The sequence below is a fragment of the Herpailurus yagouaroundi genome, unplaced genomic scaffold, assembly GCF_014898765.1.
Source record: "Herpailurus yagouaroundi ecotype Mexico unplaced genomic scaffold, PumYag 569, whole genome shotgun sequence".
In the NCBI taxonomy this organism is placed as follows: Eukaryota; Metazoa; Chordata; class Mammalia; order Carnivora; family Felidae; genus Herpailurus; species Herpailurus yagouaroundi.
In genome coordinates, this window is record NW_024412786.1 from 3994631 (window position 1) to 4020767 (window position 26137).

The 26137-nt window shown below is 42.2% G+C and overlaps 1 protein-coding gene across 5 annotated transcripts in view; it reads left to right on the top strand.

The window, feature by feature from the left end:
• The window catches only part of KDM2A (lysine demethylase 2A), a 114612-nt gene that overhangs the window by 73891 nt on the left and 14584 nt on the right, over positions 1-26137 (top strand). For all 5 annotated transcript variants that reach the window (XM_040465761.1, XM_040465764.1, XM_040465763.1 and 2 more), the window contains 6 exons: positions 4261-4367; positions 4729-4822; positions 6005-6158; positions 7251-7366; positions 12927-13053; positions 16413-16807. In XM_040465761.1, coding sequence (XP_040321695.1) covers positions 4261-4367; positions 4729-4822; positions 6005-6158; positions 7251-7366; positions 12927-13053; positions 16413-16807 — 993 coding nt within the window. The remainder of the gene's footprint in view (positions 1-4260; positions 4368-4728; positions 4823-6004; positions 6159-7250; positions 7367-12926; positions 13054-16412; positions 16808-26137) is intronic.

The following is a 26137-nucleotide window of genomic DNA, read 5'->3' on the forward strand; positions in this document are numbered from 1 at the left end:
AAATATACTCATTTTAAGTATACATTTCAATGAGTTTGAACAAATATACTTATTCTTGTAATCTTTCACATAAACCACATAATCTCTTACTCTCTGTGACATTCACACCTTCAGAGTTAGCGTATTATTGGTTCAAGTGCCCACCACGTGCTGAGCACTATGCTAGGTGCTAGAGGACCTGTGGAAGATAAGGTCATTGTCATTCTCACAGTGCTTAAAGTCTCACGGGGAAGAAAGACCAAAGGATAGACATTTCTATGAGCCACACTAATGGTAAGTGCTTCATAAGTGAATAAATATAGAGTGTGGTGGGGGCAAGAAGAAGGACCCCCCCTAACCTAAACTGGATGAGAATTAGGGGAAACTCTTTGGAGGAAGTGATATCTAAGCCTGACATGAAAGAAATGAGGCAAAGGGAATGAAAACCAGAATTCCAGGCAGAAGAAGTAGTATGTGTAAAAGTAGGTGCAGTGGAAGAGGAAGGTGGGCAACCTTTAGGTGCCTCTTGGGGTGTTAGCATAAAATGGGATTTTCTGGTAAGGAGAGAGATTGTTTTCTGCTGTCATTCCAGCAGTACCTGAGAGGTAGCTGGAAAGTAACCTACACAATGTGCAGATTTGTTTGGTGGTGGGAAAATCAGTTCATGTAAGGCTGTGAGCTTTTTTTGTGAAGCATATGAATAGATTAGGTCCTGGGTATTGGACTTCTTACCAGTTTGGCCCTAGTATTGATGCAGAACAGGTAGAAACTGGTGATTACCCCTTCTGGAGACTTGCTCTCACATGGATCGGGCCATTTAGTAAAAGGCCTACCCAGAGCCTAAAGATTAACCGAAGGAAAAAAGTATGAGTCCCATACCACAAGAGGATACCTAATAATACCAAAAAATGAGACGCCAGAATGAGTGACTCAGTGCTGCAGGTGAGAAATTCTGGCCAAAGAAATTCAGCTTTCTCTGAATGAAAATTGAGAAAAAAATACCCATGTGTTCTTAACCCTTCTTTTCCCCATCCAGACATAAGAGCTTATACTGTCTTGAGCAAGTATTGTTATTCATTATTCTGTTAAAGTGTTAGCAAAGGAGAGGACCATGAGATAGAAGGTGCTGACCACTACATTAAGAGAACAGAAAGTAGATTTTGTTTGAGGGAAAGGAAGGAAGTTGGAGTTCATTCAGTGTTTGAGACCCAGTGGATGCTTGGTTAAAACTATTGGCTCCCTGAGCAGAAATCTTTGAAGTGCAGCCACAAGTTAACTTCATGGTTGCTCTCAACTTGCATGTCATTGGTGATCCCTTCCAGCCTTGCTCCCACGGTTTCCTAGACACCTGCCTCATATCATTATGCACAGATTGTATGCATTTGTCCAGATCTATATTGTCAGGGAAATAAATTATTAAATACAGGTATTGTTGTAAAGCTTACTGTATACGTATGTTTTATAGCCTTAAGTTAGATTATTTGTAGTGTCAATACTGTACTGGACTCATGTTTTGGCTCACATTTTATCTACCTGAGACTGTTTCTTGGAGGTCAGTGGTTGGGTAATGCACACATTTGAAGGTAGAGGACATGTTATAGTTCAGTGTAAAGTGCAGATACGTTCATATTGCTTTCACTTCTTTCAGCACATATAATTTAAAATAGATTACCAAATATAAAAGATCTGTATGCTGAAAACTATAGAAAAAGATCTGTATGCTGAAAACTATAGAAAACTTACAAAGGAAATTGAATAAGACACAAAGAAATGGAAAAACATTCCATGCTCGTGGATTGGAAGAACAAATATTGTTAAAATGTCAATACTACCCAAAGCACTCTACATATTCAGTGCAATCCCAATCAAAATTGCACCAGCATTCTTCTCAAAGCTAGAACAAACAATCCTAAAATTTGTGTGGAACCACAAAAGACCCCGGATAGCCAAAGTTATGTTGAAAAAGAAAACCAAAGTGGGAGGCATCACAATCCTGGACTTTAGCCTCTACTACAAGGCTGTAATCATCAAGACGGTATGGTACTGGCACAAGAACACATAGACCAATGGGATAGAATAGAGAACCCAGAATTGGACCCACAGACATATGGCCAACCAGTCTTTGACAAAGCAGGAAAGAGCATCCAGTGGAAAAAAGACAGTCTCTTTAGCAAATGGTGCTGGGAGAACTGGACAGCAATATGCAGAAGAATGAAACTGGACCAGTTGCTTACACCATATACAAAAATAAACTCAAAATGGATGAAAGACCTAAATGTAAGACAGGAAACCATCAAAACCCCAGAGGAGAAAACAGGCAACAACCTCTTTGACCTCAGCTGCAGCAATTTCTTGCTTGACACGTCTCCAAAGGCAAAACAAACTGTTGGGACCTCATCAAGCTAAAAAGCTTCTGCACTACAAATGAAGCAATCAACAAAAGTAAAAGGTAACCAATGGAATGGGAGAAGATATTTGCAAATGACATATCGGATAAAGGGTTAGTATCCAAAATCTGTAAAGAATGTACCAAACTCAACACCCAAAAAACAAGTAGTCCCGTGAAGAAATGGGCACAAGACATGAATAGACACTTTCCCTAAGAAGACATCCAAATGGCCAACAGATGCATGAAAAGATGCTCAACATCACTCATCATTAGGGAAATGCAAATCAAAACCGCATTGAGATACCACCTCACACCGGTCAGAGTGACTAACATTAACAACTCAGGAAACAACAGATGTTGGCAAGGATGTGGAGAAACAGGAACCCTCTTGCACTGTTGGTGGGAATGCAAACTGGTACAGCCGCCCTGGAAAACCGTGTGGAGATTCCTCAAAATACTAAGAATAGAACTACCCTACGACCCAACAATAGTGCTACTTGGAATTTATCCAAAAGATACAGGAGTCCTGATTCATAGGGGCACATGTACCCCAATGTTTATAGAAGTGCTTTCAACAATAGCCAAATTATGGAAAGAGCCCAAATGTACATCAACTGATGAATGGATAAAGAAGATGTGGTTTATACGTACAATGGAATACTATTTGGCAATGAGAAAGAATGAAATCCTGCCATTTGCAACAACGTGGATGGAACTGGAGGGTATTATGCTAAGTGAAATAAGCCAGTCAAAGAAAGACAAATATCATATGTTTTCACTCATATGTGGATCTTGAGAAACTTAACAGAAGACCTTGGAGGAAGGGAAGGGGAAGAAATAGTTTTAAACAGAGAGGGAGGCAAACCATAAAAGACTCTTAAATACAGAGAACAAAACCGTGGGTTGATGGGGGTGTGGGAGGGGGGAAATGGGTGATGAATATTGAAGAGGGCATTTGTTGGTATGAGCACTGGGCGTTGTATGTAAGTGATGAATCACAGGATTCTACCCCCGAAACCAAGAGCACACTGTGTATACACTATGTGTTAGCTAACTTGACAATAAATTATATATGTTTTAAAAAATACAGAATTATACATTTAGCCACATGTATTTTTAATGACCTAGTATTAGGTTCATGTAGTTAGTGATAATAAAAACCAAGTGATGAAAGATGGAAAATAAAGGTGAAATGAAAATGAAATAAAAAATAGATTACTAAATTCTGCTAACATTATCTCAAGAAAGTTTAACATGTATTTACATGTAATCCTCACAATATCCCTTGGAGTTAATTATCCTCATTTTAGAAATGAGTTCCAGGGACTTGCATGTGATCTTGAGAAAACATGACAGACCTGGAACTTCTGATTCCTAACTTAGTAGATTCTACATTGTTCATGTAGGGCTACAAATCCCTATTGGATTTGTTTCTTTTTCTCCTCCTCCTCCTCCTCCTCCTCCTCCTCCTCCTCCTCCTCCTTTTAAAACTTTGGATGTCTTAGCTGCTCTAACAGTTCACTGTGTTACATCTCTGGTAAGTTTAGAAGTACCATCCAGACAGCACCTTTGATTGAATTAGAAAAATACAGTTGATTATACCAGTATTGACACAGAGGGGATACTACTGTGTTATTTAATGACTTCATTTTCATTAGTGCTATCTTTGTGGTGTTGACGGGTCCATTAGCCTTTATTCTCATTGAAAAATTATTTCTAGAAGGTTTGCCTGTCGACCCTAAGATTCACCAACAGATTGTTTTATTTTGTTTATAATTAAATTATAGTCTTTCAGTGTGTATTTTGAGAAATTCTGTTTTTCTGGACTTTAAAGTTCTCTTTAATCCCAGTCCTTCCATTGAATCCTAAATGTTTCCTTCTCCTTTTTAAAGGTGGATTTCATTGACTGGGTAGACAACATGTGGCCGAGGCATTTGAAGGAAAGTCAGACTGAATCAACAAATGCCATCTTGGAGATGCAGTACCCCAAAGTGCAGAAGTAAGTGGCTTTCCCTGCATTTCCTCAGGTGCATCACCGGGAAACCAGAGTGATTGCAAGGAATGGTTCCTCCCTTTGGAGCCTTGGTCTGTGTCCTAAATGATCAAAAAGATGAATTCTTTAAACAAATTTTACAGTTTCAGAGGGAAGAGTATATATAACAGTGTCATAACCCACAATTACATAGTTTAAAGAAAATGTGTCGTTCTGGTAACATGATGACGCAGTTGTGCTCCTCTTACTGACTGGGAATTGATTATGTGGAAGGTGGGGTGCACAAGGGGAGAGTGTGGTATTGTGGTGGGGCATGCTGTCTTTTTCTCATCGGTGCACTAATGGCTGCTGTTTTTTTTGGGGTCAGGTACTGTCTGATGAGTGTTCGAGGCTGCTATACTGACTTCCATGTGGACTTTGGTGGTACCTCTGTTTGGTATCACATCCATCAAGGGGGAAAGGTACGGTCATAGTTGGGATGGGGGTTGGAATCTGAAGCTGGTTATATGTCTCTGCTTCAGTTCATGCATGCCTAATATACCTAGAAATGAATCTGCTAGGAAATTGTCCCCTATTCTAGAGAGAAACGTTGATTACATTGACCCTTTTGGCTTGACTTCAGTAGGAATTTGTATTCTTCTAGTCTGCTGTCATAATACCAATATTGGCATAGTACTTAGTAAACCTCAGCAGCCTTATTTTTAGATTCCCAAGGCAGAATTCTCCACATGAAGACAAGAAAGTGGTTTTAGGAAGACAAGACAATTTCTCTACGTGGAAGTGTAATAAAGTAGTAGATGGCAACACAAATTTTGTATAGATTCAGGATGAAATCAGCAAATTAGAACCCAAACCACCTTTCCCTATTTTGAAGGCATTGATCTGAAATGTGGCCAGAGGAAGCCTTTAAGTCCTCCCTAAGGATGTGAATAGATTTTGAAAGATTATTCTCATTCGTAAAGAACTGTATTCCAGCTTGTCAGATTGTTTCTGAATGCTGTGTGAGAATGGAAATCTGGGATTAATGTTGGAGGTTTGTAGTATTACGCTCTTATTATTAGTTACCCTTTTTTCCCTTGCTAGAAGTAGATGCGTTTGTGAGAGAAGTAGAACTGGAATGAAAAAACACATAATGCTTTTAAAATGTGAGGTCCTAATTTAGAACAACTATACCTCCAAATCCAAAGTCATTTTGTTTGCTTTGGATCCATTTCAATGGTATCTCAAGTTTTGTCCTTTTGGTCTTGGTTACTACCCTAGAACAAAGTAAGCTAGGCCTGTCTCTAGAAGATATTGTACCTACTGTATTTCTTAGGACTGTAGAGGCCAGACAGCCAGGGGCAAGTAAGGGACCTCCTAGGTAACAAACTGAATGTCCCTCTTCTCCCTGAGTCCTGGATGGGTTCTGGGTTCTACAGTCAAACTCCAGGGAAGCCCTAAAGCCATTTCATCAAGTGAAGGACAGAAAATATCTGCTTCCTTGGGGCCTCTAGAATTTCCCAAATGGTCAGGTTCTGTAGGCTAGGAGGACTGCTTGCTGCTCTTCTGCCTGTTGGCCTTAACTTTGTACCTGTTTATCAGTTGAGGGAGACGACTGGGTCATGTCAATGGCTGTTAACAGACTGAAGTTTTTTAACTCACAGGTCTTCTGGCTCATCCCCCCTACAGCCCACAACCTGGAGCTGTACGAGAATTGGCTGCTGTCAGGGAAACAGGGAGACATCTTTCTGGGTGACCGGGTATCAGATTGTCAGCGCATTGAGCTCAAGCAGGGCTATACCTTCGTCATTCCCTCAGGTAAGCAAGATGGGAAAAAATTAGTTGTTTACTCTAGCCACTAGAATTAATGGATTACCACCAAGAGTGGTTGTGATGCTGGGGTGGACAGAAAACAATAGTGTCCTTTCCTGTCATTATGGATTAGATGGTAAGAATGTGGATTTTTGAAAAAGGCACTGATTTTCCACTAAAATCAGAATTGTCAGTGGTGGCTTCTCACAGAAGGTCTACATTTGGACTGCACATTAGGTCTAGGTAATCAGAATCTCTAAGGATAAGACCTGGTCAGTGGGCAGTATCTAACGTCTGGGTGAAAGAGACCTACTTTCTAAGGGATGTCTATGAAGGCTGGAGTGTAGTAGCATCAGTGATAATTTTTAGGAGGTCACTAGTTACAAAATAAGTATTTACAGCACAGATTTTGAAGTCACAGACCTGTATTAGAATTCTGACACTTGTAAAAAAAAAAAAAAAAGAAGAAGAAGAATTCTGACACTTGTTTACCTGCTAATACCTTTTTGGTCAAATATTTAAACCTCTGTCACTGGGGCGCCTGGGTGGCGCAGTCGGTTAAGCGTCCGCTTCAGCCAGGTCACGATCTCGCGGTCCGTGAGTTCGAGCCCCGCGTCAGGCTCTGGGCTGATGGCTCAGAGCCTGGAGCCTGTTTCGGATTCTGTGTCTCCCTCTCTCTCTGCCCCTCCCCCGTTCATGCTCTGTCTCTCTCTGTCCCAAAAATAAATAAAAACGTTGAAAAAAAAAATCTGTTATTAAACCTCTGTCACATTTTGTTTTGAGGAGTAAATGGAAATACATGTCAGCTCTTGTACTGCACCTTCACAGTAGGTGCTCCTATAAATAGAAGCAGCATTTGTTAAGCTTACTGTATGCTAAACACTTTACGTGCATTTTCTGATTTCATACTTACTAGTAACCATATAAAGTTTAATTTTTTTAGAGGATATTGAGGCTACAAGAGATTAAATAACTTGACCAACCACTAAGTAACAATCAGAGTAAAAAGTAGGATCTAGGAGTATTATACTAGTTCTCTGAGAGAGCCATGTTGTAATGTGTGCTTACAGTCACTACCCTCCATTCCCTTTCTTCTAGGCTGGATTCATGCTGTGTATACTCCTACGGACACATTAGTCTTTGGAGGCAATTTTTTGCATAGTTTCAATATCCCCATGCAATTAAAAATATACAACATTGAAGATCGGACACGGGTAAGTAATTGTATTATGTAACAGTTGGATGTGAAGAGATTAACTCCATTTAAGCCAGATGTTAGATTCACTGGTAGTTTATCTCAAAATTTCAAAATTTTTCTTTGAGTTAAAGTGCAGTGTTAACATTTCAGGGACACTGAGAAAAAAGTTTTAACAAGATCTACCTGCTTATTTTGGGGAACTCTAATTCTTTGAGGTTCTTGATATCTTGGATTTTTATAAGGCTAGAGATAGACATTTGGTAATCTTTTGAGCCATGTTTTTAATATGTATGCTCGTAGAATAACCCAGTGTAATGGGATTCATCAAGTCAAAAGTCACAACTTTGAGTGCATGTATGTATCTTTATTCTGATTACTGTCTAACATGTGAAATGTTGTACTTTTCTTTTTTAATGTTTATTTATTTTGAGAGAGAATAAGGGAGGGGCAGAGAGAGAATCTCAAGCAGGCTCTGCCCTATTAGTACAGAGCCCGAGTCCAGGCTCAATTTCAAGAATTGTGAGATCATGACATGAGCCGAAATCAAGAGTTGGACACTTAACCGACTGAGCCACCCAGGTGCCTCTGTACTTAATAAATAAATGTGCATACAGCTTTTCTCAGCTGGGGTTCCATGAGAGAATTAAGTCTTTTAGAAAATGATATGTGTGTCTTATTCTCTTGGTTTTCTTTCCCTAGGATGTTACATAGCTGATACCATTCTAGATATATAGGAGAAAAAGTTCATTACATGTAGTGGGTACCCTAGCAAGAGTTGGCAAACTTTTTCTGAAAAGGATCAGAGAGTGAAATACTTAAACGAATGAGCATGGCTCAAATAAAATAGAATTTTATTTATGGACACTGAAATTTGAATTTCATATAGTTTTCCCATATCCCAAAATGCTCTAATTTTAGGGGTTTTTTTCAGCCATTTAAAAATGTAAAAACATTCTTAGCTCACAGAAAAACAGGCAGCAGACCAAATCCACTAGCTGCTGTTTGTTGGCCAATCCATGTCTTGGGGAAACAGGGCTTAATTCTTTAGCAGAACCCAAGTTGGTGAGGGCTGAATTATATATGATGAAAGTATAGATGTTGTAGACATTAAACAGCAGTTAGAGTATAGAGCCTTTAGAAGGCATGATGTTCTCACCTTGTTCTCAAGTAGTTCAATATAATAGTAATAACAACAACAACAACCATGTTGGGGCACCTGGGTAACTCAGTTGGTTAAGCGTCTGACTCTTAATATGGGCTCAGGTCATGATCTCAGAGTTCGTGAAATCGAGCCCCCTCCTCAGGCTCTGCGCTGAGCATGGTGCTTGCTTGGGATTCTTTCTGTCCTCTCTCTGCTCCTCCCCTGCTCGTGCATGCTCTCTCTCTCAAAATACATAAATTAAGTTTAATAATAATAATTACAGCCACGTATGTGAATAGAGATTAGCAAATGTGGGGAAATGTTAATAGCTGGTGAATCTTGAAGAATGCTGTAAGCATTCTTAAACTTTTTGGCAGATTAAAAAAAATAATAAGATAAAACAGAGGGGGAGGCAAACCATAAGAGATTCTGAAATACAGAGAACAAACTGAGTGTTGCTGGAGGGGTGGTGGGTGGGGGGAGGTGGGATAAATGGGTGACGGGCATTAAAGAAGGTACTTTTCTGAGCACTGGGTGTCCTATGTAAGAGATGAATCACTGGGCTCTACTCCTAAAGCCAAAACTATAGTGTATGTTAACTAACTTGAATATTAAAAAAGAAAAGAAAAGAAAAGAAAAGAAAAGAAAAGAAAAGAAAAGAAAGAGAAAGAAAGAAAGAAAGAAAAGAAAAGAAAGAAAGAGAGAGAAAGAACTTTTTTAGCAGATTTGAAAGTTTGCAAAGTTAAATTTAAAAAAAATCACAATTTGGGACGCCTAGGTGGCTCAGTCGCCTAAGCATCCATTGATTTTGGCTGAGGTCATGACCTCACAGTAGTGAGACTGAGCCCCACATTGGGCTCTGAGCTAAGTGTGGAGCCTGCTTAAGATTCTGTCTCTCCTTCTTTCTCTGTCCCTCCTCTGCTTGCTCCCTAAAAATAAATAAATAAATAATCACAATTAGTGAAGACGTTACAATTTTTAGAAGGAATAGTCATTGACCTGTTTACTGCGAACATGATCAGTTAGCTATTTTGGTGCCTATTTTGAAATATTTATTTTGGTTAGGAGCTATTACACACAACAGTGGTATTGTTCGTGTTCTAGGGATTGCCCTACTTGAATTAAGAAGATACAGTGCTTTTAAAATAAATTTTATAGAAGTAAATTTCTGCTTATTAAGAGTAATGAGGGGTTCCTGGGTGGCTCAGACAGTTGAGCATCCAACTTCAGCTCAGGTCATGATCTCACAGATCATGGGTTTGAGCCCCATGTCGGGCTGTCAGCATAGAGCCTGGAGCCTGCCTCGGATTCTGGGTCTCCCTCTCTCTCTGACCCTCCCTGCTCTCACTCAGTCTGTTTCTCTCTCTCTGAAAATAAACAAACATTTAAAAAAAAAAAGTAAACTACAAAAAATAATTAGTAAGTTTGAAATTATAATAATAGTAAAAAGTTAAAGTTAAAATGTTTCAAAATTATGTAATTTCACAGAATACTCTTATTTAACTCCAAATTATTCTGAGGTAATACCACTTATCTACTGTAAGAATCTGAAAATTAGTTTTTAGAAAGTACTCCCCTTTTTTGGCTAAAAATTACTGTATTATACCCATGATTTAATTGCTTAGTTGCTCAGTTTGAGGGAAGAAAGGGAGAATATGTATATATTCAGTGGCATAGGTGAAATGAGGTACCTTACCTTTACATGGAGTTTCTTACAGACTGTTAAACTTGTAATAACTGATCTTGATTTACCTATCTAATTTTCTAAGACTTTGTTTTTTGTTTATGAAAAAAATGTCAAATTTCAGTCTAACCACCATATTATTCCATTTTTCCTAAGTATAGCTTAATTCTTTCATTCTCAATAAGGAACTCCTCTGTGTTTCTATAAAATTTCATTGAGTCCCTGCATATGTATGTACAAAGCAATTATTTTTTTATTGCTTTCTACACCAGCCTTTTATGTGCCAATACCAGCTGGTATCCAGTTAATATATTACCTTACAAAAATGCAGTGTGTTGTAAATTTAAGACAATGTTTTTGGTTTCTTTTGCCATGCCAGTGTGGAAATACCATACTATTTACACGAGTGCTGAGGGGCACCTGGGTGGCTCAGTTGGTTAAGCATCCAACTTTGGCTTAGGTCATGATCTCATGGTTTGTGAGTTCAAGCCCCACATTGGTTTCTCTGGTGTCAGCACAGAGCCTGCTTCAGATTCTCTGTCCCCACTGTCTATCTGCTCCTCCCCCGCTCATTCTCTCTCTGTCTCTCCCTCCCTCCCTCCCTCTCTCCTTCTCTCCCTCTCTCCCTCTCTCTCCTCTCTAAATAAATAAACTTTAAATAAACTTGAATGCTGATAATTGTTCCACTGGTAGCACTGAAAAGCTCAATTCTGTAAGGTGGATTTTTTAAAAACTCTCTCCCTGCCCCACAAAAAATTTTAGCCCAGTCTTAGAAACTGATATACTCTGTAGTATCTGGCAACATAGATAAAATATGAGGCAAGTTGGGTATGTGATATCTTGGCTGTTATTAATGCAGTCTGATGAGTTCCAAGTAAAAAATCAAAAGTTTAATGATCTACTATAAATTACCTTTTTTTTTTTTTTTTTTTTTACTGTCAGTATTAGCTTTCAACAGAGTCCCAGAGGGCTGTAGAATTTTGGGTTGTCCTGAACTTTTAATAAAGACCCTTCCAGAAAAGTGTTAATACCTGTAAAAGGTGAGCAGAGAGGCCTGTGTATTATATTTAACTTGGGGGCATCTAGTGCCTGTTAATTCTTGTGGTCCCCCTCCCACACCTTACCAAAAGTAAATTAGTTTGACCTTCTTTTAAGCTCTTATTTATTTTTCAGTAGGCTTTAGGCCCAATGTGGGGCCTGAGCTCACGACCCTGAGATCAAGAGTTGTGTGGTCTACTGACTGAGCGAGCCAGGCACCCCCAATTTGACTTTTAAATAAAGGAGGAAAACCTCTTCTAGTTGTGAAAACTGTAGTTGCTTAAGAGACCTCGATTCAGGGGCACCTGAGTGGCTCAGTTGGTTAAGCATTCGACTCTTGATCTCAGCTCAGGTCTTGATCTCAGGGTTGTGAGTTCAGGCCCTCCATGTTGGGCTCTGCGTTGGGCATGAAGCCTACTTAGAGAGAGAGAGAGAGATTCAGAGCCTGGCTCCTCTGAATTGGAAACCTAATGAAAGGTACATACCTCTCCTGCCTTGCAATGAGGAAAGTAATCTCCTCATTCCACAGTCCTGCTCCATGACCTAGTGAAGGATTTTAAAAGTGGCCTGGCATCCAGATTTCCTTGATTCAGGAATACTGCCTGACGCGGAGCTTTGAAAAGGAGATGAGAACGTACTCAGGAGTTGAATATTCAAAACAATCTTAGAAGTATCATATGGCTTATCCTTTTGAAAGATGTCCTCTCTAAAAGATGATAGCAAAATATATATAGGTTAGTCCTCATTGTTGATCTTCCTTACTGGTTAATCCATGCTGATTTGCCTTTTCTTTGACTATGCTAGATCTAAAGGGCAGTTCTTTTTATTATTATTCAGCTGGAATAATTTCATGCTACTTCTGGAGGACATGAAAAAAAAAAAAAAACTAAAGACAATGGCTGATTAGGCCATGTGGAACAGTAATCTAATTTGTGGACTTGCCCTTTTGGAAGACTACAAAGTACTGTACAGACAAGCTGAGAGTTGATGGTGGGAAAAATACTGTCTTGTGTCTTAGACTAGACAAAGCTTGAGAATGAGTCTCTAATTATACTTTTCTATAACTTCAACTCATGTCCTGTTTTCCATTAGATTCTTTGTTTCCTGGTCTTCTGAGTGAGGTTAAAACTGTAGTGAAGGCAAGACTGCTTGGCACGCCTTTATGTCCTAAGAACCCTGAAACCATTTTCTCAAGTATATTGTGTCTTACTCTAACACTTTACTCCCTGTCCCACAACTTTTTTTTTTTTTTTAAGAGAGTGAGTGTGAGAGCCAGGGAGAAGGGGCATTGGAGAGAGAGAAAGGGAGGGAGGGAGGGAGAGAGATAGAGAGAATGAATCTCAAGCAGGCTCCACGCCCAATGCAGAGCCCGACATGGGGCTTGATCTCACAAGCCTGGGAACATAACCTCAGCCAAAACCAAGAATTGGCTGCTCAACCCAGGCGCCCCCACAACTTCTTTTGATGCTTTCCCAAGACACCTTCTTGGTGGTTCTGAGATACCTTTTAATTTCTAGTGATTGTTTCCCAAGACCAACATTTGTCAGGTTGTCAGATCCACTTAGATTCTTGTTCCAGTTGCCACCCTACGTTTCAGGTTGTCGAGAGAGCATTTTTCCTGGGTTAATCTTTGCAGTGATTCAGTTTGTCTTACTCTCTTTCCTTGAAAATTGTTATCAGCTTGCTTTTTCTCATTGTTTTGTTCCCATGCAGGTTCCAAATAAGTTCCGCTATCCATTCTACTATGAGATGTGTTGGTACGTGTTGGAGCGCTATGTATACTGCATAACCAACCGCTCCCACCTAACTAAGGAATTTCAAAAAGAGTCCCTCAGTATGGGTAAGTGTTCTGCCTACGTGAACTTACCTGCTTGGGTCTACAAAATTCATTCGTTGAAGCTGAATGTTGTTTACAGCTGATCTCTTACCCAGATGTGAATTATTAGGCAAAATGAAATATCTGGATCTCCTCTTTGTCTGAGTTGTTAGTACCTTAGCTCCTTAAGAAAGATGATCACTTTTCTGCTGTGTTTTATTGTATAAAGAGTGGTCTTTGGCAAAGTAAAAACTAAGAACATGCCATCATACTAACTCTTACTGTATTCCAGGCACTTTACTAAGCAGTGTGTATACATTAAATTCTAATCATTACTGATGAGGGTAGGTATTATTATCTCATTTTACAGATGGTGGCATTTAAGTTTCAAGGAGATTAAAAAACTTGATCTGTGATCTTATAGTTAATAAGTGGGAAATAATAATAACGGTTAATAAGTGGGGAAGGTACAGTTTGAATCAGATTGGTAAGACTCTACAATCTATATCCTTAACTTCTATGCTTTAATGTTTCCCCAACTTCTATCAAGAGAAATATTTTATTGGATGGCAAGATACTTTGTTTTTCTCCTGACTCTCACTGAGATTGGCAGCTTCAAAACTGAGAACAGTGGATGTCATTAGACAAGAGAACTTTCGTTTTCTTCCTTGATTTTTTTAAATGTTTGTTTATTTACTTTGAGAGAGAGGGAGAGAGAAAATCCCAAGCAGGGTTTTTGCTGTCAGCATGGAGCCTGACATGGGGCTTGATCCCAGGAACCATGAGATCATAGCCTGAGCCAAAATCAAGAGCCAGACACTTAACCAACTGAGCCACCCAGATGCCCCAGGATACTTTCAGTTGTACATTTTCAGGCTGTTCTATACCCTAAGGTGCAGAGGAGCCAACACTGTAATATCTTGTGGTCATATGTTTCATGGAATCTTCAATCTAAACCAGATATTTTTGGGGCGCCTGGGTGGCTCAGTCAGTTGAGTATCCTACTTCAGCTCAGGTCATGATCTCGCAGTTTGTGAGTTCGAGCCCCTCATCGGGCTCTGTGCTGATGAGCCTGGAGCCTGCTTCGGATTCTGTCTCCCTCTCTGTCCCCCCACTCGTGTGCCCACTCTCTCTCTCTCTCTCTCTCAAAAATAAATAAACATTAAGAAAAAAAAAAACTAAACCAGATATATTTTTTCTTTGAGGGTTGTTTATATTCTTGTTTGAAAATAAAAAATGGTCGAGTACATGAAAGCAGGATACAGAATTGTGTATGTAGCATAATCCCAGTGCAACTATAGTCGTGCACATATGTGTCAAAAAAGATGGAAAGAAAATACACATCAGTTGTTGAGTTATCTAAGGGCAGAGGGATAAGGGATGACTTCTTTGCACCATCCTATATTTTCTAAATTATGATTATTTTTATTATTTTAATGTTTGTTTATTTTTGAGAGAGAGAGCATATGCACAAGAGAATCTGAAGCAGGCTGCAGGCTCTGAGCTCTCAGTGCAGAGCCCAATGCGGGGCTCGAACCCATGATCCGTGAAATCGTGACCTGAGCTGAAGTCAGACCTTAACTGACCGAGCCACCCAGGCGCCCCTGTTTTCTAAATTATTACTAGTAAACATACATTACTTTTTTTCCCTTTGGATTGGCTAATTAATTTTTATAGGGTATTTTTAATGTTTATTTTTGAGAGAGAATGTGCACAGGTGCATGCGCACATAAGTGGGGAAGGGGCGGGGGGTGGGGGGCAGAGGATCCAAAGCAGGCTCCCTGCTCACAGCAGAGAGCCCAATATGGGGCTTAAACTCACAAACCATGAGATCATGACCCGAGCCAAAGTCAGACACTTAACCAACTGAGCCACCCAAGTGCCCCACCCATATAGTTTCCTTAAAAAAAAGGTAGGGGGGGGTGGGGTGGCGCCTGGGTGGCTCAGTGGGTTAAGCGTCCGACTTCAGCTCAGGTCATGATCTCGCGGTCTGTGAGTTCGAGCCCCTCATTGGGCTCTGTGCTGACAGAGCTTGGAGCCTGTTTCAGATTCTGTGTCTCCCTCTTTCTCTCTCCTCCACCGCTCATGCTCTGTCTCTTCTCTCCTCAAAAATAAACGTTAAAAAAAATTTTTTTTTTAAGTTATTTATTTTTGAGAGAGAGCATGTGCGAGTTGGGGAGAGGTGGAGAGAGAGAAAATCCCAAGCAGGCTCCGCACTGCCAGCACAGAGGCTAAGGTGGGGCTCAAACCCATGAAACACAGGACCATGACCTGAGCAGAAGTTAGATGCTCAACTGACTGAGCCACCTGGGTGCCCCCCCTTTTTTAACTTTTTATTCAAATTCCAGTTACTTAACATGCACGGACGATATAGTGATTCAACTCTTCCATATAGCATCCGGTGCTCATCTCAAAAAGCACAATGCTTAATCCCCATCACCTTTTTTAACTCATCCCCTCACCCACCTCCCCTTTAGTAACTAGCTATCAGTTTGTTCTCTGTAGTTAGGGTCTGTTTCTTGTATTACTTTCATAACAAAGAACCAATTCACATTTAACAATATTTCTTTCACTAAAACTTTTGACTGTCAAAAATCTTCCCTTTAAAAAATACTCAGCGTGTGGGGTGCCCAGGTGGCTCAGTCGGTTAAGCATCCAACTTCAGCTCAGGTCATGATCTCACGGTTTGTGAGTTTGAGCCCTGCATCGGACTCTGTGCTGACAGCTCAGAGTCTGGAGCCTGCTTCGGATTCTGTGTCTCCCTCTCTCTCTACCCCTTGCCCCCCCCCTCCAAAGTAAATAAACATTAAAAAATTAAAAAGAAATACTCACTTTGTTAGCCATATTGACAGGATTCAATTCCAAAGTTTAATTTTATGGCAAAACTTTCAATAAAACTGCTTTTTAGGGGCACCTGGGTGACTCAATCAGCTAAGCCTCCAACTCTTGATTTCATCTCAGGTCATGCATGATCTCACAGATTTGTGAGTTCGAGCCCAGCATTGGGCTCGGCACTGACAGTTGAGAACCTGTTTGGGATTCTGTCTCTCTCTCTCTCTCCCTCCCTCCCTCCCTCCCTCCCTCCCTCTCCCTCTCTCCTCCCCCCCTTACTTACCCCACTCACATGTGCATGTGTGCGCACTCTCTCTCTCAAAATAAACTTGATTAAAAAAAACTGTAAGTATATGCTTCATAATATCTGCCTTTTTGAAGAAAAGTTAATGAAATCATAATCCCAAATTTCAGTTTGGACTTGAAACTAATTTACAGCCATTTTCAGCTGACTTTTTATAACCTCAGGGCCCCTTCCATGCTACCTGTTCCTCTTGTTGATCACACAGTCAAGTGGCATGTTCTTACTATATTTTTTTTCTTGCTGGCAGATTTGGAGTTAAATGGGTTGGAATCTGGAAATGGGGATGAGGAAGCAGTGGATCGAGAACCAAGGCGCCTGAGCAGTAGGCGCTCTGTCCTCACTAGCCCCGTAGCCAATGGGGTCAACCTGGACTATGACGGACTGGGCAAAACCTGCCGAAGTCTTCCAAGTCTGAAGAAAAGTTTGTCGGGGGACTCATCCTCTGACTCTAGCCGGGGCTCCCACAATGGCCAAGTGTGGGATCCCCAGTGTAGCCCCCGAAAGGACAGGCAGGTGCATCTGACCCATTTTGAGCTTGAAGGCCTTCGCTGTCTTGTAGATAAGTTGGAGTCTCTGCCACTGCACAAGAAATGCGTCCCCACAGGGATAGAAGATGAAGATGCTCTTATTGCCGACGTAAAGGTAAGGTCGGTTATGTCGCATGACAGCCCCTGGTCTGGCTGGGGGCAGGCAGTCGCTCAGTTCTGAGAGAGAAAGTACAGGAATTCTGGATAATCTGCGGCTCATTCAGAAAGACATTCGTGTGTACCTGTGTGTGCTGCATGGTGCTTCAGTTCTCAGGGCGAGGCTAAGTCCCTGTTGTGAAAACACTGACTTCTGTATGTTCAGTTAGGACTTAAATTTAGTCTTAAAAACAGAGATTTCAGACTGATTGTAAAAATAAAGAACAGCCTAATCTAAGAAAGTATTTGTATTAGGAAATATTACTTAATCAAGTTACCCTCAGATAAAGAGGCCTGTTTCAGAACAAAAGTGGCCAATAGCAATCTCCAGCAGCCTCCGCCCAAGCAGACGAGAGAGAAGCTTTGCTGTGCTGGGTGGTGCTGATAGGCTTTGCATATTTAGTTTCATACTTACCTACTATTAAGACCAAAAAAAAAAAAAAAAAAATACATTGGGACAGCTTCTGAGAAAGTGTCATTATAAACATAATCTGTCCTGGGGCACCTGGCTGGCTCAGTCTCTGGAGTGTGCAACTCTTGATCTCGGAGTTGTGAGTTTGAGCCCCATGTTGGGTGTAGAGATTTAAAAAAAAACCAAAAGACATAATCTATCCTATTGCTATATCCAGTTTCTTCATGTTATATATTTTTCTTTTTCAAGAGGTCTCCCAGTATCAGTATTTTCAGAGCCTAGCCCACCCCTCATGCATTGATCTCAAAGAAATTAGCTTATTTTCAAGGAATCCAGATTTCAGCTGTCTGAATTGGAGGAAGTTCTTTTAAGTCTTTCCTCACAAGTTACCATTAACATGAACACCAAAAAGTATAAACCTGGAAATATCAATTTTCTTTTTAAAATCATCATTTGGAACTACATCTTGGGTGCAAGGCCTGGGAATGTGTAGTAGAAAGCTAGTTCACAATTAGTAATTAAGTATTTATTTTTAAACCCTGTCAGATTATCTTAAGCCACAGAAGAATTTATATTGAATAATTTTATGTGACCCTAAGGAATATAGGCTGAATATCTGAGTATGTCTTTTCCATTCCTGATTCCTGATTCATGTTTTTCCTTGGCCACTGCTATGGTCTGAAGTGCTTCTGCAAGCACCTCAGGAAGAATTCCAAAGTCTGGGATAGGACCTGAACTGTTTTTTTTTCTCTTTTGTTTTTCTTTTTACAATAGACTTTTACATTGTATCTTATTGTTTATGTATCAGTGAAAGGGTGAAAAAATAAAGAGGCTTAAAAAAGTGGTAGCCTGGTTAGATTGGTCCTCTCCAATGGTGATAGAAGCAGGACAGTTGATTTTTTTTTTTTTAATGTTTATTTATTTTTGAGAGAGACAGAGACAGAATGCGAGTGCATTAGGGACAGACAGAGAGGGAGACACAGAATCTGAAGCAGGCTCCGGGCTCCGAGCTGTCAGCACAGAGCCCAACCCAGGGCTCGAACTCACGAGCTGTGAGATCATGATCTGAGCCAAAGTTGGACGCTCAGCCAACGGAGCCACCCAGGTGCCCCAACAGTTGATTTTTCAGTTTGGTTTTACAAGGTTTGTTCTAGAAGAGACAGGTGGCATCATCGTGGCTTGTATTTAGGGGAGGAAATGACAAAGTTCTAGATAAATGTGGTCCTATTTCTATAATGATTAATGTGCAGCAAAACAAACTTAGTCATACTTTTCCAGACTCACAAACTAGATTCCAAACTCACTTTCCACCCTTGAGTGAGCAAAGGACATATACATTTTTTCTTTTCCATTATGATAGGACATATCTATTAATACTTCCTGAGAGTTTGAGTGTAACATCTTTTTTTTTTTCCTCAGAAGTTTTTTTATGTGGCTATTCCATAGATACATTTAGGAAACATTAAATTAACTTGCCTGTAGGATCCCTGAAAAGAAAGATTTCTAAGTTTATAGCTCACAGTCTTTTGGCCTGGGTGTCTGTATTTCTGAATCGTGAAAAAGAATAGTTATCTTCTCAGTCCTATGGGATTTGACTCCATTGACTCCAGTTATAGGAAGCCTTATTGTAATCCCCTAGTCAGCTGTACAAGGTCAAGTGTCGTAATAGAAATACACAAACTCCCATAATTGTTAAATAAAGATACTTGAGGCAGAGTGGCAGGGGAAAATGTAGAAAATTTTGGGTCAAATACTAAGCAGAGTAAAAGTATGCAGCGGGAAGGGGGGAAATGAGTTAAAAAGAGGTATCTAAAGAGGGTTCTTAGCATTATGAAAAGTGTCTAGAGAGAGCTTCCTTGTGTTTGTCAGGAATCGTGAAAAACATGGCTGCCACCCCGGGCTCAGTCAGAGTGGCACAGAGACCAGAGCCTGAGGAAGGAGTGGTCAGCAGGATGACTAGGAGACTGACAGTGTTTGAATTCTTCCTGCAGGGGCTTGTCTGCACCTTGTTTTGCTTGCCCGATACCATAGTTAAAATGCAGCTGATAGCAGAAGACAACAGACTTAGATACCAGCTATGCAGGTGGTTTAACTTAAGATCAAATGGATTCATTATTCCTGAATTTGACCATTTATATTTAATCTGAGCTTCAGATAATAGTGAATATAGAGCTTGAATACTTTGAGAATCTGAACATCACCCAAAAGAAAAGAAGCTGTGCATTGGGTAGGTGCCACCACCGCACAGCTGGAGACTGCAGTGCTAGAGAGCTTGGTGCTGGTAGCATAGAAGCCTACACTGCAGTGGAGGACAGCAGCAAGCCGAGTTTACTCTTCCTGCAGAGAGAGGGATTGTTTCTTGTTGCAGCCTGTGTGGCTCTTAGGAAGAACTAGCAGAAGAGATGAGAGCTCTACAGTTATATATCCCCGGAAGAAAAGTCCATTTTAGTGTTGGGGGGGTGGGGGAAGGGCTTTGAAGATTCTAAAATATTAAATTCTGCATTGTTAAAGAAAGATCGGGGCACTTGAGTGGCTCAGGTCATGATCTCAGGGTTCGTGGGTTCGAGCACCGCATCAGGCCCTGTGCTGACAGCTCGGAATCTGGAGCCTGCTTCAGATTCTGTGTCTCCCTCCCTCCCTCTCTTTCTGCTCCTCCCCCAGGCATGTTCGTTCATTTCTTCTCTCTCTCTCTCTTTCTCAAAAATAAACATTAAAAATTAAAAAACAGAGAGAGAAAGAAAGAAAATAGAATATAAAGTTGGGAGGGGATTAGATAAAAAAAAAAGGGGGGGGGGGCATTAAAAACTGTTGACCTGGGGCACCTGGGTGGCTCAGTCTGTTGAGCATGTTGAGTGTCCAAGTCGTGATTTTGGCTCAGGTCATGTTCTCACAGTCTGAGGGATCAAGCCCCAAGTCACACTCCTTGCTGAGCATTGAGCTGGCCTGGGATTGATTCATATTCATTCATATTCTCTCTCTCTCTCTCTCTCTCTCTCTCCCCCTCTCCCCCTCCCTCCCTCTCTCCCCCTCTCCCCCTCCCTCCCTCCCTCCCTCCCTCTCTCTCCCTCTTCCTCCCTCTCTCCCCTCCTCTCCCCTCCCCTCCCTCTCTCCCTCTCTCTCCGTCTTTCCCTCTGTTCCTGAGCCCCTCCCCCACTCCTTGCACTCTCTCTCTCTCTCTCTCTCTCTCTGGAAAAAAAAAAAAGGACTTAGAGCAGTGTCAGTAATACAGTCCCATTAAAGTGAGAGAAAATCTCTGTGCATTGCAGCGGTGCTGGAGAAAGGGACATGCCAACTGCTGACAGTGGGTCACAGAAAGGTGGTAGGAGTCAGCCTGAAGACTGAGTTTTTAATCAGAATTTATTGTTTTGTATTTATTTTGGTCATAAAGGAGCTCTTAATATATATACATACATAAAAAGTTTTTAATATATCAATGTATTTGGCTGCCCAACTCAGTGAAACAAATTCAGTGTTGTATACATATTTACTTTCCTGTTTTCTCTAAGATATTTTGATAACCTGGGCAAACATGTGACTTGTGGTCAAGATACTAGATCTATGAAAGCTTGTTTTCTCCTCTGTAAAATAACATCTACCTCAATGGGGCTGTTGTGAAATTTAATGATAATGTTAGTAAATATTTAATAAACTATATCACTATTACAGAAAAAAATCAGATGTCACAAATCTGTGAATAATGCCTGCCTACTCTGTGCCAGAACCGGGCTGAGTGTTGGGGTAAATATGCACACATGCTGTGGATGAGGCCCTCGAGGGTCTTGCAAGTCAGTGGTGGAGCAGGCATTTCAATAGGCTGAGAAAGTAAGTGCATCCTAGGTTTACAGGTACCATGCATGCCATTAGAGTGCTGCCTGAACACTGAGAAGCTGGGTGTGGATTCTGTCCTGAGGGAAGGAAGTGCCAGTCTTCTTAACTCAGAAGTTAAGGGGGCACCTGGCTGGCTCAGTAGGTAGAGCGTGTGGCTCTTGATCTTGGGATTGTGAGTTTGAGCCCCACGTTGGTTGTAGAGAGATTGCTTATGAACAAACAAACAAACAAACAGACTTCTAATATGGGCTCCTGGGTGGCTGAGTGGATTGAGCGTCTGACTCTGATTTCGGCTCAGGTCCTGATCCCCGGGTCATGGGATGGAGCCCTGAGTCTGGTTCCATGCTGAGTGTGAAGCCTGCTTGGGATTCTCTCTCCCTCTCCCTTTGCCCCTTTCTCCCACTCATTCTCTCTTTAAAAAAAAAAAAAAAAAAAAAAAAAAAGTTAATAAACTTTCCTGTTAGATGATAAAACAGTATATAAATGACTCTCAGTTTATGAATTCTAGAATTGTTCTTTGTGGTGCAATAGGCTACTACTGCTGCTCTGAACTAAGATCCTAACATTTTATTTTGTAACCATGATCTAAAAATTTACACTCAGCCCTCTCTCAGGAGTATGATGGAACCAAAAGCAAAGTCATGGTTTCAGGTAGATACAGACACTAATGAGAAATTTGCTTCATCTGACACTTTGGGGGTGACTCTGGCACTAGTTAAAGAGAAGAACTGGTAGAGGATCCACTATAATTAGATCTTAATCCATTAAACTAGATTAGAGGGGGGAAAGGCAACCTGTATAAATAAAACTTCATTTGAAATCTAATCGACACATTCTAAGTGGAAAGTTTTATATTTATTTACTCATCAGTTTATTTTTTAAATGTAAACTCTATAACCAACATGGGGCTTGAGCTCATGACCCCAAGATCAAGAGTCACATACTCCACCGACTGAGCCAGCCAGGTGCCCCCTAAGAAAAAAGTTTTGAATAATTTAATAGCTACAAGGCATATAAGGTTAGGTTAAAATACGTAATAATTCTTCAAAGTGTTATTATATTATTGTGTTATGTAATGTCATGTTCTTACCATCTCTGATCTTTGGTGCCTGTCTTTTATTCTGAATTAATGGGGGGGAGGGGGCGGCTGGCCTCATTTAGTAAGCGATTTGGAAGCCCCGTCTGGTTTTTGTCCTTTCCTGGTGGCCTCTCAGGTTTTACTTGCTACAGCGTGGTAACATGTTTCTCTTTAGTATTCCATTCGTTATCACCCCTCCAGGTTAGATAGGACTGAGATAAGAACCAGGATTTTCTAAGAAGACCTCTCACACTATTAAGGAGAGCGTTTCAGACATAATAGTCTGATTGCACTTGGTCTTTCAGTCTTTTTTTTTTTTTTAACGTTTTATTTATTTTTGAGACAGAGAGAGACAGAGCATGAACGGGGGAGGGGCAGAGAGAGGGGGAGACACAGAATGGAAGCAGGCTCCAGGCTCTGAGCCATCAGCCCAGAGCCCGACGCGGGGCTCGAACTCACGGACTGCGAGATCGTGACCTGAGCTGAAGTCGGACGCTCAACCGACTGAGCCACCCAGGCGCCCCAAGGTCTTTCAGTCTTAAGATAAAGGGCAAACGAGAGGTTTAGGATTAGAATGGCCATAGAAACTTTTTCAGGGAGAGCTCAACCAAAAAGCACAAAACTCCCACCTTTCTTGGTAAACTACCGTCAAAATTGAAATATTTAGCCCCTCCCTGGCATCAAAGCCCAAGCCCCAGAAAGCATATTAAGCCACCGACTACATCAGAAACTCACTGACACAACTGTCCTGGAAATAAAAAGGTTTCCAGTGGTAAGAGCTAGGTTCTTAGTGGCCTGAGATGTTTATTTCAAAGCAGCTCCTGTAATTTCTGAAAAAAAGCCAAGTTATATTTATGAGAGTCTGAAAATTACATAAATCTAGATCCAAAATACAGTACACTGTAGTGAGAAATTGCTTGTTCAGTCCGAGCTTCACCCTGACCGTGAATCAGTGTGTGGAGAGTGTGTGGCACGCATCACTCGAGTAGCTGCCACAAATGGCATCGGGATGTCTGACGGGATACAAGGCTGGCCGCATCATCCAGGGAACATCAAGAATGTGGCAGGCAAAACAAACGACTAGGATAGGAAATGGGCAGGAGTGCTGGTGTCCTGGGGGGAGGGGTAATCTGAGGGGCAGAGTCCCAGGAGACTGGTGGATGTGGAATTGGCAGACACAGATTCAGTGGCTCCTTGCGCTGGTACCAAGGCAGGAGATAAAGCACCTTGACACCTTGACCTCAGCTTGGACCTCAGCTGGCTTTACTTGGTCAAGATGGAACTGCGGGAAGAGCTGCCCAGACGTTTCGGTTATGGTGGTAGAGTGCCCAGTCGTAACCAGAGGCAGGCATCTGTTGTCGAAGTAGTTGATATTAAACAGACATATGTATTGAATGTCTCAGTATTGGTTGAAATGTGTCATCCCCGAAGGTTTTTCTGGAAACATGTATGCTCATTCTGGATTCTGGGCTGGGAGAGCACCAGTGAGGGCAGGTGAAGCAGGCGGGGGTGTGGGGAAAGAAGGGAAGTTGGAGGAACTCAGCTTGGGTGCCTGGCTCTTGCACAGGCTGAACTTCGGGTGACTCGCTGTTTGCCTGAAAAGCAGGAGAGAGAATTGGGGGGAGTGGTCAGTGGGCAAGAGTGCTGGCTGTAACCATAAGAGGTGACCCTGAGGGGCAGGGTGTGGACGAAGACAAGGACACTCACGGGCCCAGATGCAGAACGGGTTAAAGCCTTCCCTTTTGCTGGCGCCTTCCGAAGTCGGCCAGAGGGAGCCCTCCGGGGCCGGCCTTGGGTTCTCCTATTGCAGTGGTGGTGGGAGGGAGCAGGCGGGGGCGCGGCCCGGCTCGCCTCCCGGGCAGCCTTTCCTCCAATCACCAGGCCGAGAGCGCCGGCTGAGCACACCCCCTCCCGACTCTGCAGCAGGACGGCTGGGCCCTCTGCCTGGCTCGCTCACTCGAGCTCAGCTCCCCCTCCTGCCATCTTCCGTTGCAAAGCATTTCTGGGAGCTGCATGTGGGTGACGCAGCAGCATTGTTCGCAGGCACAGGAAGCCGCGGCTGAGCTGAAGGGCTCGAGAAGGAGCTCAGAGCGCGACACGCTGCTCCCTCTGGGTAGCCTCAAGGGTTATAGCTGGACTGCCCCGCCTGATGTACTTTGGGAGATTCCAGAATTTTCAAGTAAATCAGGATTTTCCTAGAGGCAGAAAACCTAAACTCCTTCAGCACAACTTCCAATACAGAAAACAAAACAAAGACGCTGGGGAAACTTCAACCAAGAGCTTCAGCAGCTCCAGAGCGACGAGAAACGCAAGGTCAGGCGGGTGGGCGGCAAACCCTTTCTGGCTCGGGGTGTGTGTAACTGTAGGGACTTTGTCTCAGCGGAAGAGGCGGAAGAACAGCCTACCAGGGGACTCCAGGACAATGCTCAGGTTACTTGGTGTTGCTCTAGCCGTCATTGCACTTGTTCCCTCTCCTGGTGGGATGTGCTCTTGAATTGGGTCTCTTGGCTTTGGGGAGTCCTTTTTCCTTCTCTTCCCAGACGCCCGCTGTTCTCTTCCCCTTCCTGTGATGTGTGGGGTGTGGGCTTGTGTTTGAATGTTCTCCCGAGTGCCAGGAGCCTAGATAGGCGTCAGCCTTTCCGCACTCCACCCCCGCTCCCTGTCCCAAACCCCCTCTGGTGAAGGGTGGTGGCTGCTTTATATGGTTTCTTGGAGGGCCTCAGCTGGAGTCTGCCTTTTTTGATGAAGCAGGGCGAGTTTGGTTGTCTGGCCCCAACAAAATAAGGCTTGGAAGGAAATCTGCATTTCCCTCCACACCCACACAGACCCCGGTAACAGAGTCGTATATGTGTGAACAGCTGCCCCCCACCCCCCACGCAGACACAGTTTCTCCACCTACCTTTCCTTATCCCCCACAAAAAATCTTGCAGGTAGATTTAGACTTCTTTTGGTGAACGGTTAGGTTCCTTTTGCTACTCTTAAACAATTGTGGATCTTTCTGTGAGGTCTGTTTTGCTGAAAGTGGAAAGTCCCTGTTTGTGGACAGCTCAGTGCTCTCCGGGGCGGCAGAGGAAATGGGCAGAGTCCTGCTCCTCAGCAGTAGACATGGGGGAGGGGAACTGTGCACTCCCTCGCACACGTTTTGAATGGACCTGAATTTTTCACCCTAGGGAGATTAGGAGTCCAAACCGGAGCCCAGTCCCAGAGCCTTAGTCCCACGTGGCACCGCACCCCGCCTCTTCACCCCCACGCTGTGCGGTGCTAAACAGGAGACTTCAGAATAGGATGTCATAGCAACTTGAAGTAAATAAAACGTCTGCAAATGAAATCAGTTTGGGGGAGGGTGAGAGGCAGCTGGAGACTTGGCAAAGGGGTTCTTCGTAGAGGAGCTTCCTGGGTGTTTTAAAGGGTCTTTCTGAGTCCCAACTCGAATTTGGAGCATGATCCTTGGTAGAGAAGTGCCGCATGCTTCAAAAAGTCCTGGTCTCTAGGCACAGAGCCCACAAGATTATGGAAATGATTATTAAAGATGGCCTAGGCATGCTTATTGTCCAGGATCAAAGTTGAGTGTTCACTGAAACACTGAAACAGTTAATACCCTGTACACAGTAGGGCAACCTGAAAGGAATCTTGTAACTTGTCTTCTGGATTTGTGTTCTTTTGCTGTTGTCCTTGCTGTAGGGCGCATGAGGTCAGAGGAAGAGGGATTTCGTTTTCTGCTCTAAGGTTCAGGATTCAGAAATTTCTGTCGAAAACATGAAGGCTTGCTTCCAAATAACACTCAACCAGTATGATTCACTTAAGTGGTAGTTTCTTACTGTAGCAGTGTCCTCAAGTCATTCAAACTAGATTGGCTAAAGCCATCAAAACTGTTGCCCCTAAATTGTTCCTGTTCCATTCCAGAATAAAGCCAAATGATTGACTGTGTGTGTGTGTGTGTGTGTGTGTGTGTGTGTGTGTGTGTGTGTGTG